General features: G+C 42.3%; 1 protein-coding gene across 2 annotated transcripts in view; it reads right to left on the reverse strand.

Moving 5' to 3' along the window:
* grid1a (glutamate receptor, ionotropic, delta 1a) overlaps window positions 1–21,275 on the reverse strand; it is a 298,200-nt gene that overhangs the window by 12,196 nt on the left and 264,729 nt on the right. For both annotated transcript variants that reach the window (XM_061228002.1, XM_061228001.1), the window contains exons 9-12: window positions 18,654–18,755; window positions 16,350–16,547; window positions 15,613–15,946; window positions 12,111–12,249 (exon numbers count right to left, since the gene is read on the reverse strand). In XM_061228002.1, coding sequence (XP_061083986.1) covers window positions 12,111–12,249; window positions 15,613–15,946; window positions 16,350–16,547; window positions 18,654–18,755 — 773 coding nt within the window. The remainder of the gene's footprint in view (window positions 1–12,110; window positions 12,250–15,612; window positions 15,947–16,349; window positions 16,548–18,653; window positions 18,756–21,275) is intronic.

Below are 21,275 nucleotides of genomic sequence, written 5' to 3' on the forward strand. Positions count from 1 at the left end.
ACCGCTTGATAAATTCAACAGATATAAAATAAATTGTATATATTACATACAATGTTATAACTTATTCCTTCAGTGAGGATCAAAGTGGTTTGTGGATGAGGCATTGAGTGACTGTGAATGCACTTGACTTTGTTTAATTTTTTTTTGGACAAATATTAACAATTATGTATAGGCCAATATACGTACATACTGCAGGCTATACATTTGCTTCTACACTTTGAACCAGAATGACATACAGTAGGCTTATATGAATGAGATCATAGCAATATACACTGTATGCATTAGAATTCCTGTAGGATCTATCAATTAAGCACACTAGTTAAACAATTGTATGCTATGGACCAACATAGTTTGTGGGCAAACTATGTTGAAAGAGTGATACAAGATATGAGGTCTTAAACAGTGCACAACTCTAAGATTGTACATTCTTTGAGAGTTTCTAATCTTAAACAATCTGCCCAGTGGTGAGCACATGATGTTTGACGTAAATTAGGCATTATACATGGCTGTAGCCGCTGTCAAAGATATGTGCAGATACTGTATACGTTGATGGAGAGCAGGCAGATGTTAGCGTTAGGGCTAATCAATTAAATTCTTTTGAGGCTTTCAGCAAATGCAAACATTTCACTTAAAACATAGTTTTTTGTAATTAATAGTATATAGTACAAACCCACTGATAGATTTTGAAAACTGTAATGTCAATTATTTGCTTGCTGGATTCCTATACATTTATTTATGTGGCAAGTAAATCATTTACTATCAATTAACTGAAGTTGCATAGCTAGTGAACACATCAAAGTTAAATGCAAATAACTCATATTATTGGCCTTTTAATAGTCTTTATGCTTCAATATTTATCAGATCCCAGATTGCTACATTTGTCTTCAAGTAAAAGAAATGGATTATATTTTAATTTCTTCCAAGAATTTGACACCCTACACATTTTTTTGGGTGATATTAGAGAACAGCCATTAAAAAAAAAAAAAAAGATTTTCATAGTTTTAGGTACTAAAAATACTAAACATTTGTAGCTAAATGTATATTGCATACTGTACGGGATTAATGCATGTATTATTTCGCATTTTCCAGAAATTATATTTTAGAGGACCAGAAGTAGTAGTCAGATCAAAATGAACTTTCTGCATCAGTTACAAAGAAGGGTTTTTATTTTTTTTTTTTTTTATTGTGTTGTTTTAAATTGTCGAAAACTCAAGTGAATAGCGAGAGATAATAACATCTAGGCGATTAATCATTTTAATTACCACCATATCTTGGTTGGCTATTTAAACCTCTCTATCACAAGGCCTGACAGGGGGATTTATGGGGCAGTCAGTCACACTCAAACCCCACAGGATTGGACGAGCTGGATTAATTTCACCTGTGCATCCAGCTGCCATGCAGAAGGTTCCAGAAGATAACATTTGTCTTCTTGAATATCCCTTGTATCCTTGATAAAAACTTTAAAAAAAAAAATACATTTTATAACAGCAACAAGGAGTTATGGGAGAATGTATCCTGAGTTATGAAACACCAACTTATTTGGGGCAGGTTTTTCCCCCGCAGAAAGATACACAATGATCGCTTCAAATCAGTGAAACACTGGTAGCATATTGCAGCTCTGCCTGCTTTTGGGGTCATGGTAACTCATCTCCCACCACTTGTAATGAGTATGACACGCACCAATTAAAGACGAAATTCATGGTCATCCAGAAATATGGCCCAAAACTGTCTGGCCACGTGTTCCAAGGACACAGAGCGGTAATCATTTGTGTCCTGTCTGGAAAGCTCATTAAACCAGACAATCATTAAACCCTGCTACCATAAAACATTACTGCAACATTTTAAAATGGTGCAGTGGGGTCATGGTGAATTGTATGTTGTTGAAACTTTAATGCAACCTTGACTTTTTCCAGGAACACCTTTTTCAAGACGTGCTTGCAAATGAACAAAATCAACAAAACAGAGGCAAAGGAGAGAGATTAACTCTATGGTTCAATTTGGGTACTTCTATAATACTTTTAGCAGCTTAACTGTATGTGGTTATTTAAATGAAAAACCCTTATAGTTATATAGTTAGACCAATGAAAAACCATTATGAAAAAATAAATAAATAAATAAATAAATAAATGAGCAAACATACAAATAAATAATGTTAGATTCACAACTGAACATGACATATATGACACAATGATTAATATGAGATTGAACACATTTTACTGCGGGACTATGATCTCCAATTGAAGACTACAAATGAATAATTGTGCCTCTTTGTATTTATGTTGAGAATCAATGGCTCTTGAAAATATGACCCTACTTAATAATGTTTAAAATCCTGCTAATGGAGCCCCACATGGGCTGTAATTTTGTATTACGAGGCAGCAGTGCAAACCAATGGGGAAGCATAATGCAAGGAGTTTGGGTTCAGGCACAATGATACGAATATGAATGAAAAACCATTTTCATCTTGATTAAAAATGATGATCAGTGCTAATATCCAGAATACACTGTAGTAACAAAGGCACAGATTTAGCCGATCTTCACTCAAAACAGAATGCAACTGTTAAATGTTAAATTCATCAAGACCCTTTTGTGAGATTATTAATGACACTGTAACACTTACAAGGTAAGGAACTAATGTTCATTGAATACAGACTATTGTTCTTTCATTCAATCCATGTGGCATACCCTTTAAAGTGAAACAAGTTTCCCAAATACAGGCCAACAGGCCGTCCCCTGGTGGTGCAACGACCTTTCACAATCAGCCGAGCAAGCAGATTCACTGGTTGTTCTCCTCAAAAAGGTTCAGTTACGCCCCACACTTTCAGACAAAACTTCAATATTTCTATAGAAGAAGAGGAGGAACAGGAAGAATAAGAAGAAGAAGAAGAAGAAGAAGAAGAAGAAGAATTATTACAGACTCTCTTCCTTCATCCTGAAGGTCTTGACAGTGCCACTCAAACTCTAGTGGCATTTGCTTACCTCGTTAAATGCACTTCGGAAAGTCGCTTTGACGTAAAATCGCCGAATTGTACTCATTTGTAAACTGCATGCTCTCCTGTTAGTAGGGCTAGAGCAGCAAACTGTCAAATTCCTTTAAAAGGATTTTGAATGTCAACAAGGAGAATTGGAATTTTTCGGGGAATTTACGATAATTTGTCCCCAACTTAGCACAGTCAGAAGCAGTTACAGTGACTGAGCACAAGAGCTGAAGCTGTACTTCCACTGAGGACAAGGGACAGAATGCTGCTGGTCTGGAATACAATGTGGCAGGTGCCGTGCTGATATCATTTGATTCATAAAAGTAAAGAATGAAGTGAATTCTCATTAACTCATTAAGACGCACGTAAGTGCAGAAGAACAAGTATAATCACTATTAACCCCTTAAGTCTCACTGGCAGTGAGGCTTTTTTTTTGCTTTCATTCCTCTTTTCAGCCTGCAATTTTCAATCACTACAATGATAGGATATACCATTTGAAAGCATTAAAACGCATGGTTCTATCTGTATAACCTACTTTAATATGCCATTGCTTTGGCAACAACACTTCCTTATTTTGTAACATGTGGGTGGTAAAACAAGTGTGGGGGGACTTTCTGTGAAATTTGGAAATATACACACTGCAAGAAATAAGGTAATGTCAGTATAAATGTACAGCGGACCAAATGCATAATAGTCTCTCATTCTAAGAATGTGCTAACGTTAAACGTTAATAGAATGTCCATTGTTTACTACAAATTTCCCTAGAGGAATTATCATTGCTGCCCGTTTCACCGTTGTATACTTTTACAAAAGTACGCGTACATAGAAATGCTTTTATTTTGTTTTGTATAGGCTCTCTCGAACATGATGAGCCCAAGTACAACCGTCTCCAAACAGTATTTGTAATTTAGTTACAGAGAATCCCCCCATCCGTGTGTAAGAAAATTCAGTATAATTCAGCTCATCAAAGAATCAACTACAGGCATGTTATTGTAGACGACTAAAAAGCATGTTAGCTAATGACATTATGTTTCCAACGGTATATAATTTGTTAGGCTTGCATAAAACAACAGCATTTCTTCTTCTCAAATATTTTATTCTCAACCTATTATTTAGTATGCTTATAAATAAAGGGGCCAGCCTGCTTTTGAATAATAAATAGCATGTGAAATCATGGAATGTGTTTGGCTTGTTGATGGGGGTTATTGTACTTATTTTGTATGATCTTCCTGTTGCTGTCTGAGGATAGCTGCAAATAAAAGTTAATGGAAAGTATACATGCGTTTCAAAACTCATCTTTCATAACAGGATAACAACTGCCATTCAGAGCCGTAGAGGGAAATAAGAACATTTCACTCGAAAGATTAATTGAGCATTTTAGCATTGCAGCGAAATCTGAAATTGAGTGTGAAAGACACTTGGATTGTGGAATCATCGCGTCCCCAAAATGACACCCCTGAGGGGCATATCTTCCCCAAGTACCCCTAATCAGACACAGACACACTAGTGCAAAGCAGTGGGCTTAGTGTTCCTACTGTAGCTTTCACTCATTACCCTTAAAGAATCTAATCAATACAACTACGTACCCAATTTGCCTTGACTGCAGGTTAAAGACCTACGATGCGTGTTGATTTTCTGAGTACTAAACAGGTTAATGGCTAAATTTCAATTTCCAAATGAGTCGTTTTACATTAAAACCCCACATTAAAAATAGCAGTAAGACATTACCGATGTAAGAGCTAAAGGAGAATTAAATATAAATGGAGAAAATGAATTGTACAACCTTTTACACTTAAAGGTGTTACATGATGAATAGCTGTTAAACGAGTGGGCTGGATAAGGACAGTTTGTGGACATGTAGTATCACGCAGTGATCTTATATAATAATTTCTTAACCTTTGATAATTAAGTGTGTTTACTGCATATTCAGAAAGACAGGTGCAGACGTCTAAGTGAATGACATCACGTATTGCATAACGTGCTCACAGCTCAGAATTTAGTGGCGAGAGTGTGAACCACAATTGGATGCCAATCAAAGAAAAGGAAAAAGGGCACCTTCAGATAATTATAGACAGCCCTTTTAACCAGTAGCATATTTTTTTATTATCTTAAATGTTCCTCAGAAGAAAAACCAAAAGGCAGCTATTAAAAATAAAATAAAAGATGAATATATAATGAAAGACTATCCACATCTCTTGGATTTCTACAAGTAATTACCATCAGGCATCACAGGGAATCCTCTCCTGTGTTCATTAACAGCACTATTATAATAGTGCTTCAACAACAACAACAACACCAACAATATACAACACCACCACCAGCAACAACAACAACACCAACACCACCACCACCGGCAACAGCACCTACAACAACACCACCACCACCACGAACAACAGCAGCAACGCCAACACCACCACCACCGACAACAGCAGCAAGAACAACACCACCACCACCACGAACAACAGCAGCAACACCAACACCACCACCACCGACAACAGTAGCAACAACAACACCCACACCACCACCGACAACAGCAACAACAACAACACCCACACCACCACCGACAACAGCAGCAACAACACCACCACCACCGACAACAGCAGCAACAACAACACCACCGACAACAGCAGCAACAACAACACGAACACCACCAACAACAGCAGCAGCAACAACACCGCCACCGACAACAGCAGCAACAACAACACCACCGCCACGAACAACAGCAGCAACAACAATACGAACACCACCAACAACAGCAGCAGCAACAACACCGCCACCGACAACAGCAGCAACAACAACACCCACACCACCACCACCGACAACAGCAGCAACAACAACACCACCACCACGAACAACAGCAGCAACAACAACACAAACACCACCAACAACAGCAGCAGCAACAACACCGCCACCGACAACAGCAGCAACAACAACACCCACACCACCACCACCGACAACAGCAGCAGCAACAACACCGCCACCGACAACAGCAGCAACAACAACACCCACACCACCACCACCGACAACAGCAGCAACAACACCACCACCACCGACAACAGCAACAACAACACCCACACCACCACCACTGACAACAGCAGCAACACCACCACCACCGACAACAGCAGCAACAACACCACCGACAACAGCAGCAACAACACCACCAACAACAATAACAGCAGCAGCAACACCGCCACCACCAACAACAACAACAACAATAACACCAACACTACCACCTCCGACAACAGCAGCAACATCACCACCACCACCACCGACAACAGCACCTACAACAACACCACCACCGACAACAGCAGCAACAACACAACCACCACCACCGACAACAGCAACAACAACACCACCACCACCGACAACAGCAACAACAACACCACCACCACCGACAACAGCAGCAACAACAACACCACCACCACCGACAACAGCAGCAAAAACACCACCAACACCACCAACAGCAGCAGCAGCAACACCATCACCACCAACAACAACAACAATAACACCAACAGCACCACCGCCGACAACTTCTGCAACAACACCACCACCACCACCGACAGCAGCAACAACACCGCCACCACCACCAACAACAACAATAACAACAACACCAACACCAACACCACCACCACCAACAACACCACCACCAACACCAACAGCAGCAACAACAACAGCAACAATTAACATATATGCATAGCCACAAGCAGTAATTCATGGGGTCCAAGCAGCATGTGGTAACAACTGTCAAGCTGTAAGCGCACATATCTCATGAATGGTACAAATATTTTCAGTCCCTGTACAAACATTGTACATGGTATTCTCTAGCTTAGATGTCAACATACTGTACATGAACACTCTGCATTGTAGTTAGGGTGGTATAGTATGTTTGGTGCTAGAGCTAGCTACAGTATAGTCCACATTTTGGATACCTTTCCTATAGACTACAGGACAAAAGCATGCTATGGTAGAGGCATTCAACAACATTTTGAACACCATGTATTCTCTATGCCAGAGTTTTCACTCACTGTTCTGAATCCATCCATCCATCCATTATCTGAACCCGCTTATCCTGATCAGGGTCGCAGGGGGGCTGGAGCCTATCCCAGCATACATTGGGCGAAAGGCAGGAATACACCCTGGATAGGTCGCCAGTCCATCGCAGGGCACACGCACCATTCACTCACACACTCATGCCTACGGGCAATTTAGACTCTCCAATTGGCCTAACCTGCATGTCTTTGGACTGTGGGAGGAAACCGGAGTACCCGGAGGAAACCCACGCAGACACAGGGAGAACATGCAAACTCCGCACAGAGAGGCCCCGGCTGACGGGGATTCGAACCCAGGACCTCCTTGCTGGGAGGCGGCAGTGCTACCCACTGCACCATCCGTGCCACCTCAGTTCTGAATCACCAAATTGAATTTCATTCCAGGAATTTAAAGTATATTTACATTTAATTGAATTACACTTTTACTCGGATAGTATATATTTTTCAGAAATTGGAAATAGCAAAAATTAGGCAAGACCTAGTATGGAACCCTGAAAGAAATCACTAGAAAAGGAAATAACACATTGGGGGGATCTGTGCGGAGAAAAAACTTCTCATTGAGTAGTAATCTCAGGATGAAACCAGAGACAGCAGGGAGTCTTCTCCCAGTGTCAATAGATAAAGATAAGCTAAATGGTAATACACAGGTAATGAGGAATCTATCAAAGCAAACAGGCAATAGACTGGTTAACCAGATTATAGCCTTAAGTATTAAACTAGCTTATAAAATATAAAGTCCAAGCAAAGAAATGTATGCTATTAATATACTGATAAATTTAAGTGGCCCCGCAGAGACTGAATGGGGCCCAGAATGTTGTGTTACACCCCTGCATCGACAGACGTGATGTGTTAATTTAGTACTGTATAATTAATGCATGACTGGATGCTAGTGTTGAGGTACATCTGTTGTTTGCATGTAGAAGTAGGACACCAAGTTGCATCTAAATTTTACAACAAAGTAATTTGAAAGCACAGTTACACAAGTATGTAGCTTAAACATGGACTTATTTTATTTACGTATGAAAGCGATTTAATCGCAAAAGAAGTACGTGTGTGTGTGCGCGAGCGTACGCATACACCTGCATTTTAATTAATAAAGTTATCATAGAGCCTGTCAACATAAGGACAACATGTTCTTTTCTCCCCTTTGATTGCCACATATAGATTCATGAACGGATGGATATTCCAAGAGACCATCCAACTGCTCGGAAAAAAAAACATACCGTATCTCAGATTTTAAACTCGGGGCTATAAATGATAAACGGCGAAATGCATCTCGCACAGCGCAGCGCGGGGGGTGCTGATCTATAATCTGCAGTCCGTCCGGCGATGACACGGTCGCAGACACCGCGCCGCTCCGCTCGTTTCCATGGTGACCTCACGTCAGCGTACCCCGTCCGTTCCCCGGAGGGGGACGTCAGGATTTTTATTCCATTACCGCCAAGAGTTTTACTCTAACGCCGGGCCCGCGGCTGGCTCCGACAGCCCTCCCGGCTGCCAGCGGCGGCGCCCACTCAGCGGCGGCCTTTTCCAGGCCGGTCTCATCGCTTTTCAGGGGGCTCGGGGGTGTTGGAGAGGGACAAAGCAGGCTTAATTCGCTGCATAGACAAAATAAAGCCAAATGCCTTTTCATCCTGCGAGGGTAACGCCGGCGTCGAGAGAGCATAACACAATTTTACAGACCCTGATTCAGGGCTGTTTCGCATGCGGGAAACAGCCTTAGAAGAACAGCGTTGGCTTCTCACACCCCTGGGTAATACTCGGAGAACCGCTATCAGCTACAGGAGTGAATGTTTTAGAGATTGGACATTGATAATTTATACAGCAATCTGTGGTCTGAAACATGATTTTTAAAAATTAATACCTCACGTGCATAGCTCCTGCCTGTTGGCTTATATCATTTAACGGCATCGAAACAGTGTTTTTAGTCAGGGTCACCTTGCTCAAGACCGAAATTTGAGTGCCAGTCTATTAGCTCACCACGGTCTGCTAGTGTCTGGGTTCCCAATACTTGTGTCTGACTGTACGTTTACAATGGGACGGTCAGAAATATTTGTGGTCAGTGCACGCAACAGTGATTGATGCGGGCTGTATAATTAGCTTTTTGGTGTCAGTGGCAGCTGTAAATTTGTCTTTGCAAATGTTAATTATAATTACCATGCATTATTTATTGCCGTTTATCCTGAAACTCCTTCAGTGAAATTTCATACGCGGTGAAATATTTAGTGTCAGTTCAGCTCCTGCAGAGTTTATATGGCATCTAATCAGGATCATGTACAATAATAAAATATACCTCACTTTATTAAGTGTGTAACTATTAAAGTTAAATACTGTTATATCGCATGTAACCTAGGTTACTTATTGTCACATAAGTTTGTGTGATATACTAAAGCAATTCAACGTATTACATTGTCTGACATACCATATACTGCACCTGTATCAACCATGTTGGTTTACGAATAATTCTATTGAACTGAATGAAATTCATGAGAGTTGATTCAGCAATATGTTACTGTGTAAGGAATGGCTGGAACATTTGCTGAACAAACCCAGTGAAATGTCTCTCTCCTCCTCATCCCAGTACTATTTACTTAACATCACCGTAATTGAATGCATTCAAACATCACTTTGGGCTCACTTCTGCTAACATGCACAATTTAAATAGGGATGAACTGATGGACAATGTTTACAGACATTCAAACTGGCAAACGTCTAGGTTTTTGTGTACTGATTAAATAATGAATACATTTGTGCTCTTGTACCTGTGAGGTATATTGTTCAACCCAACATTCGAGACACATGAAGTGTCTATAAAGTCATGATTATACCATAATTATACAGCATATTCCCAATAGAAAGAGGGAATCTTTTTTCTCACCTATGTGTATTCCTTGCCTTGTTTGTGTACAGCATTAAGTCAAATCAGACCCTGGCAACTGTGTTATGATCCTGATTCCTGTCTGTTAGTTTATTCTCTGTTTTTGTAAATGTATTATTTTTCATATTCATGTCCGGTTTTTGGCGGCACGGATGGTGCAGTGGGTAGCACTGCCGCCTCACAGCAAGGAGGTCCTAGGTTCAAATCCCCGTCCCTGTTCTATCCCTAAATTTCTTGCCTCGATTCAGCGAAATGTTCGAACCTGCTCTCCCCTATCACTACGTTCCTTAACTCTGTGCAATTGTCTAGTCCGGAGCCGTTTGTATTACATGTGTTTCTTTGTGAATCCAGTCCGCATTTTCATTTCTCCCTCGTTATTGTATTATTACCCGTTCATGTGTCTCACCTGGTGTGTATTTGTTAGACCGCCCTCACTCTCCTGCCCCACCTAGGTCATCTCATTCCCCTGTGTATTTATATCTGTCCTGCTCAGCTGCACTTCGCTAGTTTGTATTATTCTGTTTTTCGAGTCCCAAGCCCTTATATTCCTTTACCCAAGTTCTAGCCTCCTTGTTCCCGAGCCCTTGCCCATGTGGCATTCTGTTTTGTGGTTTTTGTTTTCTGGATTCTTGTTTATGACCCTTGCCTGCTTCCCTGGACTCTTCTCTTGTTTTGTGGATCTCTGCACCTCTGCCTTGTTTGGACTGACCTCCCGGTTTTTGAACTTTGATTACGCTCTGTCTGCCCCTTCATCTGCCTTTAATAAACCTGCCATTTTTTCGACACCCCTGAGTCTGCTATTGGTTCCTCTGCCCTGCCGTTGTGATAAGGTGAACTTCAGCATGACCCCATAGCAACAGAACAGAAGCTTCCGTTGGTACAATCATTTACATAAAAATAAAAAACACAACTAATTGTGTATATTCCATTCCACAATTATTTAATTAATTTCCAAATTATGTGTATGCATGGGTCCAGGTAAGCCATTGACATCTTGCTTGCAGGTGTAAACATTTAAATTAAGTGCATGAGATGCATGAACAAATTAAAATACATACAACGTGGTTGGCACACTGCGAAAATAGGTCTAGTAAACAGGTCTAGCAAAAATAATGACTTGTTCAATTCATATGCAAATGATGCTGAAGTGAATTAGTAAAAAACAAAAAAACAAAAAGAAAGGCAACAAGATTTATACTAATATGCAGTCCAAATGTTGAATACAAACCTTCTTAGCCGTTGCAGATTTAAACTTTAGACTTGATTTGCAACAAACACAAGCAGACCTGACCTTGTCCTGGCAGCTTTTTGTGTAAAGGCAGGGAGCAGTTTCACTGACATGAAATGACTCCCCAGATGAATCCGGGAAGGTTTGCTTTGGTCTGATTGAATTAAGCTGACTGGGTGCACTTGACTGAATCCCACACAGTGTGTAATTAAGCTAAAACCGTCTCCTCCTCCGTAGAGCAGGCTGCCAGCTGTCGCGGCACCCCAGAGCAGGCTGCAGGGGCACGGGGCCACCAGAGGAGGCGCTGTTGTGCACTGAAATTATTATCGCCGCAAAGAGAGTGACTAACGCATGGATGATATGACAGCTGGATGTACATGGCCCTACAGGACTGCTGGCCACACTCCACACTGGTGTGACCGTGTTTGGCTGCAGAGCACATTGCTAAATTGGGCGACATTGGCTCAGGAGGCAAGAGCAGTCATCTGGCAGTCGGAGGGTTGATTCCGCCCTGGGTGTGTCAAAGTGTCCCTGAGCGAGACACCTAACCCCAAAATGCTCCTGACGAGCTGGTTGGTGCCTTGCATGGCAGCCAATCGCCGTTGGTCGTCAGTTGTACAGCGCTTTGGATAAAGGTGCTATATAAATGCACGTCATAACCATGGGCGGCCTGTAGCGTAGTGGTTAAGGTAAATGACTGGGACACGTAAGGTCGGTGGTTCTAATCCCGGTATGAGCCACAATAAGATCCGCATAGCCGTTGGGCCCCTGAGCAAGGCCCTTAACCCTGCATTGCTTCAGGGGAGGATTGTCTCCTGCTTAGTCGAATCAACTGTACGTCGCTAATCAACTGTACAGCGCTCTGGATGAGATCGTCTGCCAAATGCCAATAATGTAATGTAATGTAACTCTTCAGAGTGTGGACAGTGAGCCAGGTGTGGTATGTAGCGTGAACGGTTGGGAGAAGGGGGTCGTACCGTACGGCGCTGTCCATGCGGGATACAGTGAGGTAGGCCGCCAGGTTGGCCGTGTAGGAGGAGCAGACTATCAGCGTGAAGAGCCACCAGCTGCCCATGACGATGCGCAGAGCCATGGAGCTCACCACCGAATCCCCGCCTGTAAGGGTCCACACATTTGCATGAGTGCCCCCTGTCTGTAGGCCCCTGCATTACAATCTGCCCTTTCAGGACGGCAGACAGAAACATATTACTGAATTATTATTTACTCTTTACAAAAAATAAAATAAAATAAAATAAAAAAATATTTATGGATACTCTCCCAGGCATTAACATTCACAGACTTGATTCCTGTTATGAGCTTTCAAAATGACATCATGCCATTATGGATATAACAGATGTGTCAGTAGGCTTAAAAATAACTACATGATGACATTTCAGTCATCAGCAGAAAAACCAACACTGAGTTACACATGCAGCCTTCTCTGATACTCTCTAATGCCATGTTTTTCACTGATACTCTCTAATGCCATGTTTTCCACTGATACTCTCTAATGCCATGTTTTCCACTGATACTCTCTAATGCCATGTTTTCCACTGATGCTCTCTAATGCCGTGTTTTTCACTGATACTCTCTAATGCCATGTTTCTCACTGATACTCTCTAAAGCCATGTTTTTGTTTTATCTATCATCCATAAAATAATGTATGCATGTGTATGTCTCTCTCTTAAAGTAAGCCTTGCACGTACCCACCCCCCTCTCTCTATCTCTATCTCCCTCTCACACACACACACACACATGCACCCACACACACACTCACACCCACGCACAAACACACTCACACACGCACTCTCACACACACACACACAAACACACACACGCACACACACACACACACACACACACTCACACACACACACACACGCGCACGCACACACACGCACACAAACACACTCACAGACAAACACACACACACGCGCTTGCACACACGTGCACACACACACACACGCTTGCACATATGCACACACGCACACACACACACTCACACAGACACACATACACATACACACACACACACACTCACACATACGCACACACACATACACACACACACGCTTGCACACACGCACACATACGCCCACACACACTCACACAGACAGGCATACACACACACACACACACTCACACATACACACTTGCACACACACACACACGCTCGCACACACGCACACACACGCACACACACACACTCACACACAGATACAGTATAATTCTGCAGAAATTAACACAGAGAGGTGTTTGTTCTTTCCCCCGCTCGTGAGTGAACACCTGCAATGGGGAGCCTGGGGAATAAAGAGACGGAGAGCCAGCGCTCCAGCACATTATAATCACTCAGGTTTCAGCCTTAAAGGGTCCGCGGGCAGACAGCCAGGCTTTTACTGCCACAGCTGGGCCCGGGCTTGAGCCGCCCAAGCAGAAACTCAGCCGGTGTTGCTGTTCTTGGACAGCTCCCAACCCGTCCCACCGTCTTATTCAAAGGCACCTCCGCTATGCACAAACAGCCTTTAAAGCCAATCAAAGTGAATCAGCTTCTAATACAATTACTTTGGCAAAACGTATGTAACAGTTCGGGGGAGGGGGGGGGGGCGCCAGTGTGGACAGAGCTTTTACTCAAAATATTCTCTTCCACTACACCTTCGATACAAAGGGCAAATATTACAGGCTGGCAATTAAATACATACATTTATTTTCATGATTGCTGCTTCCTCAGTGCAATTATGACATCTGTATCAATCATTTTAAATGATATCTAGAGGCTTAATGCTTTGGTGAAACACCGACCCTAATTTACTTCCTGAAAATAACCGGGGAAAGGATATAAAAACTGAAAATTGAGTTTTGTTTGAATGTCCTTGTGGCCTGGATCCAGACAGCTGTCTGTCTGTTATTAACAAAGCACTTTCCTGCACTATTTCTATTCATTCAAGGGACCAACAACTGTTTAAAAAAAATTCTGTCCTCCTTGACCTGATTTACTTACTTACTTCCTTCTACGAACAATCCTTACTCATTTTTATTTCTGTAAATGACAACATACACTGACAAATATGTTTGAAAAAAAATATCTGAAAGAAAACAAATTCAAACATTAAAAGACCCAGTCAAACATAATGAATATTACACACACACATGCATGCATGCACACACACACACACACACACACACACACTTACATACAGTCAGTTTTAATTTGTGTAATTTGTGTACTGTAAAACATTTACAGTACATCCATAATAAACCTAGAAGAACATTGGGTGCATCAATAGATTTGTACTGCAGTGGCGCTCTCAAACAACCTGGTAGACCATGGAAAACCACTGCAGTGTGTGATCAGAGAATACTTTCAATTGTGAAGAACAACATCTTTCCCACTGTTGGGCAGATCATGAAGGCTCTCCAGGATGTAGGCATAGATGCCAAAAACTAAAAGAGACAGAAGTAAGATAAAAAACAAGACTAAACCTGAATAAACTCAGTGGGTTCACAGCGAGATGCTCCCACTGGTAAGCCTTAAGAACAGAATGGCCAGGTTAGAGTTTGGTTAAAAAGTAGCTACATTTAAAAAAAATTAAACTGTAGAGTTCTGTAAAAAACTGCTCATGATCCAAAGCCTCCTCCCATCTCTGAACGATGGTGGTCGTGTTATGGCTTGGGCATGTATGGCTGCCTCTAACAAAGTAAACTCAGCCATTGTTGACGTGTAATGTAAAACGTTTGACTGGTAAATAAAATATAACATAAAGGTAATTTAGTGTAGACCCTACTAGAATATATATGTGTCTGACACATGTGCAAGATCCAGTATCGGAATAGAGTGCTACAGTTTGTAGTCCTAAAACCCGGAAGTCAAGCTGGTATGGTATTAAACTTAATACTTAATATAAGAGCTCAACAATATTTATGGCAATGTTAACAAATACAATTTTACTTGTAGAACAAAATGTGAAACTCTCTTAAATGTAATCCCTTAATCATACTTTATATTAGACAGAAACTAAATGCTGATGGGGAAAAAAACAAGGGAAATTTACTCAGGGCACCTGGCAGGAAGAAACTGACAGCTTGTCCTACAAAAAGACGCAATCATTGTAACAATCTCTGAGCTGTATAATAAGACAAAAGATTATTGAGAGAAATGGAAACCGGTGCATTTTGTCTTTGTGATGATGTCACAAGCTCATCTTTTGATGACATCACAAGCGCATATTTTGATGATGTCACAAGCACATCTTTTGAAGACGTCACAAGCACATCTTTTCATGATGTCACAAGCACATCTTTTGAAGACGTCACAAGCATATCTTTTCCTGATGTCACAAGCACATCTTTTGATGACGTCACAAGCGCATCTTTTGATGACATCACAAGCGCATCTTTTGATGACGCCACAAGCACATCTATTGATGACGTCACAAGCACATCTTGTGATGATGTCACCACTGCGCAGAGCTGTAATCTCACCCTGCTGCATGAAGGCCCCGTAGACGATCCAGATGGCGCTGTGCAGGGAGGTGGAGATGGAGGAGGCGTGCTGGTGTGGGCCGGGCGGGTTCTGGCCCCGCAGAGCCTGCATGCGCTTCAGGACGAAGATCATCACCCCCACCACGGGGATGGCGGCGGCGATGCAGGCCCACACCGCCAGGTCAAAGGGCGCAAAGAGCGAGAAGATGTTGATCTTCTCCTCCGGCTTGTGCAGCAGGATGCCCACCGAGTAGTCCATGTAGCGCTTGCTGAAGTCCACCACGCTCTCCCGCTCCGGCGTGATTGTGATGGCAGACACGGCCAGGTCCGCCCGCTGCAGAGGGAGAGAAAGAGCAAATCAGACAGGGCAGCAAAGTGAAGTAAAACACATACATACAATACGGCCTGTCAAACGTACTGCGTGCCCGCCATCTCTCAACCCGCCAAACAAAGAACCAACCTCAGGGTTAAATGAAAAATCTCTCAGGAATCTATCAATACATATCGAGAGCCAGCGTTCTTTCTTCAAAATGTATTATTTAATAACTGCAGTTAATGCGTTTTTATTTATTGCACAGAAACAAAAATTACATAAAATTAAAAACAATTTTCCCTCAAAGAAAAGGACAATTATCACATACAATGCTTCAGTTATGACTTATTAATGCAGAAATCAACCATCAGCAAGCTGGCTGGGCTTCCCAGCTCCTGCAGGAGGTGAGCGGTCAGAGACTTGCCTTGTTGATGAGCTCCCCGATCATGCCGTTCCAGGATCCGTTGGGCAGCTGGGTGCCGTACTTGTTGTCAGGAACCTGGTAGATCTCGTACTTGAACCCCAGAACCTTCGCCAAGGCATCGAGGACATCGATTGAGAAGCCCTTGTAGCGCTTGGGTTGGCCAAGAATGTTTTCCGCTACCATGACGAATGGTTCCTCCTAGATAATTACACATTGATTCTCATTAGCCATTTTTCTTTTTTTTGCAGGTGACTCTTGGGAGTTTTGGTGTGTTAAGCACATATATCCCCTGCAAGTCAAAGTCCCCTGGAAATGACTCTGTGCCCCTCTGCTGCCCACTATGTGAAAAACATAATGGAACAAAATATCCCACCCTGCTTAGCCACTCAGGAGACCATTATAAACTCTGTACATAATTCTGTGATAATGCATGCATGTTTACATATGCTGTACACGGACCAAGGTAAAACTAGATTAACGCAGTTGCTGAACAAAGGAGAAGACAATTAATTACTTATGCAAACAAGATGGAGGCTAAATGCTGAATGGATTCTACCCACATGCTGCATCCACTTGTTGTTATTTATTTATTTATTTATAAATAAATAACAATGTGGCTCAGTTTTAGATGCAGCTGAGAGGAGCAAATCATTTACGGCAGGTGCATCGAATGAAAAAAATAATAAAATTAAATAAAAACAGGGATTAGTGAGACTGCTTGGTATCGAACCGTTCAAGTTAAATGAAGCTTACACTCACAATGCATGACAGCCACTGCAATGGGAAATCTATCAGTAATCATTTCATAAACAGAACAGTTATTTTAACAGTCAATCAACAATACAAAAACAGCTATGCAGACCGCAGGTTTTGGGAACAAAAGATGGTGAGAAGTAAACTCCAAAGAAAGGGAAAATGATAAAAAATGCAAGTGTAGGAGAGGTGATAACACCATCCTGCCCATAAGGGTTGGGCAGCAAGCTACAGGCCATCTGTCTGAATGAACCGCAGAAGCCCATGTGCATGGAGACATATTGTCACTGTCACAGGGGTTACCATCCATCCTTACCACCGACCATAAGCTCAGGCGTTTCCAAAAACAAACTCGGCCCCAGGGGCAGCCCGAGTTAATTCAGGAAATGAATCGGATTCAATTCCTGAACTGAAAAGTGGGTATAGTGGATTTCTCGGTTAATTTAATTTCGATCCATTTCCTGAATTGAAAGAAAAAGGCTGAGTTCACCCTAACCCCAGCTCCTTGTCTTGGCCTTACATTTTCATAAATCCCAGGGCACTCCCCTTTCCTGAGCATCATCAAAGGTCAAAGGTCATACGCAGTTTGGTTTAGGTGCAGGAACATACAAATCCATGCAGGTAAGCACTACTTTTCATGTGAGAAAATCTGTAGCTCTAAAAAGCAAACATTAAAAGAAAAAAAAAACTACAGATATATTTTCTAGGTTATTCTGCCTATCACTGCTTCTAACATAAGAAGAATAATAAGAATAAGTACACAAACACAGTTCATTTTGGTGATTGGTAAAGTTCAAAACACATTTAATTGTGAGGACAAACGAAGGCTTGGCTGTGGGCGATCACAGCCTGCTCTGTGATTCAGGACCATCCGATCTGTATGAAGAGTCACAGGTTTAAGTTTTCCTCTACTGCTGACAGAGCTAATGCTGATGAAGCGCTTCGTGACCACCCCGCTGACCTGCGGCTGAGGCGCGTGTGGGAGGTGACCAATCATCAGTCCGGCATCACAGGTCAGATTGGTCTGAGAGGAATCAGGATGGATGTTTATGGGAAGGTTTCACTGCGGGGGTAGACATGCGGCCAGACTGTTCCTAATGAGATGACTAAACGGTGCGGCCTAAAAAAGGGGTATCCTGGGCAGTGGATATCTGACTGACCCTCATCTCTCAGCGAAATGCTACCAGAAAGAGGTAAAGTTCACTGGCCTGGTTAACATGGAGGCTTGCGGACATGACACAGTAATTTCACTACTGGAAACACGTGCATGAACACGCAGTGGGACGCAGGATTAGGGCAGCGGTTCGGTCAACGTCTGTCCTGTTCTTTTGACTAACACATAAAAGAGAGCGCTACTGCATCCACATCTTAGATTTAGCAGTGCTCCCACATGTCTGGCCGTAATCTGCTTGCTCGATGGAAACGACGTTGCCCTATTAACGGCGTGTGCGGTGTGAGTATTGTGATACCCCGTTATCTGGAGGTGCGTGTCTGTAGTTACTGCCCTATCTGTGCGTGTGGTTTGCCTGTTGTCTCGTTCGGGCCCCCTACCAGCAAGGTGACAACTCTGATTGTCACTCCCTGCATCCCGTTCTCAATGCGGCTCTCCTGCAGACTCCCGTTCAGACCTCGACTGGAGTCCCATGTAGCCAGCTGTGAGAGAGAGCGAGAGAGAGAGAGGGGAAGAGAGAGAGAGAGGGAGAGAGAGAGAGAGAGAGGGAGAGGGGAAGGGAGAGAGAGGGGGAAAAGAGAGAGAAAGAGAGAGGGAGAGGGGAAGAGAGAGAGAAAGAGAGAGAGAGGGAGAGAGAGAAGGGAAGAGAGAGAGAAAGAGAGAGAGAGGGAGAGAGAGAGAGGGGAAGAGAGAGAGAAAGAGAGAGAGAGGGGGAGAGAGAAAGAGAGAGAGGGTGGAAGAGAGAGAGAGAGGAGGGAGGGGAAGAGAGAAAGAGAGAGATAGGTTGAGAGACAGAGGGGGAGAGGAAGGGGAAGAGACAGAGGGTGAGAGAGAGAAGGGGAGAGGGGGGAAGAGAGAAGGAGAGATGGGGTGAGGGAGGGTAAGAGAGAGGGTGAAAGAGAGGGAGAGGGAGGGAAAGAGAAAAAGAGAAGGGGGAGAGAGAAAGAGAGTGAGAGAGAGAGGGGAAGAATAGAAGAGAGAGGGAATTAGTCATATATTTCAGCCAGAAAATACAAGCAGAAAGCAGGACAGCTTAATTTAGCAAGATGTTAGCATTACAAAGCTGTTCATACCTTGCCTCTTTCCAGGGGGGAATAAAAAACATGTATATATGTATGGCATTTAAATCATTAAAAGTATCAACAATAAATTATTAATTTGGTGACTTCAAAGGGTTCCCAAGAATACTAATCTTTTGGATGTGAAACTCTTGCAAATAACGCATTTGATGTTCATGCTTTTTGTGAAGTTGGTCTCGAATGTGCAGACAGATGCACTGGTCACCATGGTAACAGGGAAAGGACGAGCTCCTTGGCTTTGAGTAGACTGCAACATGTTGCCGTGATACGTGCTACCTAACCAGACTCGCAAACTCTCATATTCTTTCCCCGCTCTGATTAATTTTCTTTCCTCCACAATTAGCAATTTGTCTTCTCAGGGACTGCATGCCATATCCCTAAAACCTCCATACAAGAGCAGACATTATAACGCACATTCCCCTTAAGTAAAACGGGAGGCAAGCCATAGTTTTTTGGTTTTTGTGTCACACTGCAATTCTACGGCTAAGCTGCAAAAGTACTGCCCAGGAGAGCTGCAGTACTTCTGCTTGACCAGAGGTGTCGCTCTTGTCCAGCAAGGCGGCGATTAACCTGCCAACCCAAATTCTCAGGCCTATGTATTGCAGCAAAGTCACTACTTGCACAGTCAGGATTTTATTTTCATTTCTAGAGCGTGTCAGCCAGCCAGGCCCAATTCTTGATCCATTTAGAATAAACTTGGTTGAATGGGAACCAAGCGAGAACTTCCACCTGAAGAAAATTGGCCCGTGCCCCTGTTGCCCTTGGCCTGCGTTTTTGGAAGTTCTAAGCGTATGCTGTGAAGCATATTGTGACAAATGTTTTGGAAAATCCCTATAGAAACACCATTTTAATTTGGTTTGCATGCCTCGGAAATCTCAGACATGAATAATGATTCCTTTAAAACGAGTGACAGGCTACCATTATCCTGCAATCTGTTTACTGGAATACAAGGCGGAGCGGAACACGGGCCCACTGAGAGGATTAGAGACCACCATGTTGGCCGGACATCAGGGACCTCCCCTGTGCGTCTGTAATCCGCATTATCCTGTCACAAGGGAACAGCTCTGTCATCTCACCTGTGACTTCTATAGAAACCAAAAGACCCAATCAATCTGCATAATAAGTCATTCCACATAAAAGCAATTAATCATATAACCTTATATAGACATGCTATGAACTTTATTTGATCCTTTCCCATCATGATTTGATTTAACTGCCAATGACAACGAGGACCTGCCAAGATTGTAATAGCGTCAAACAAACAAAATTTGTGAACAATTAATCATCACTTTGAAATAAAAAGCCATTTATCATGTCCTTTTTTATGATTTGAAGAGTATGTTAGGGTTTGCATAAGAACCGCATACATTAGCTAGCGGTTTGACCCTGAATTTGTCATATATGACAGGACCGTGGCTACACTAAAATTAAATGATACAGTCCATTACTTTACGTCAGGAGCAAATCCTGTCAAAGGTGTAGAACCTACACATTCCACAATTCATTACACAAGTTGTGTAGTGTAACTGGGAGGTTGGGATGTCTATTCTTACTGAAGTTAAAATGTTAACACTGATGTTAAATAAAACCCTGTCTGACCTTACTGTCTCTTTAATACATTATGCAGTAATTTCAGTAATATTGCAACCACCCCAAGAGTCAATATCAAAAGCAGTATTGAAGCACAAATGATTTTAACTTCGGTAATATGATTCAAATGAGTTATTTTCTTTTCTTTCTTTTTTTTGCAAGAATGATGAACTGAGCATAACCTCATTGAATTGGCAATGTGAACTTCATTTTAAAATGCATTTGGAATTTTTCTTTGATTGATTTCTGGTTATATAATGCCAAATCAAGGATAATTACAATGCGATAACTAGTTCCTTTGTTTTCAGAAAAATAAATAAATAGGGAGAAGAA

The sequence above is a fragment of the Conger conger genome, chromosome 18 (genome assembly GCF_963514075.1).
Source record: "Conger conger chromosome 18, fConCon1.1, whole genome shotgun sequence".
Classification (NCBI taxonomy): domain Eukaryota; kingdom Metazoa; phylum Chordata; class Actinopteri; order Anguilliformes; family Congridae; genus Conger; species Conger conger.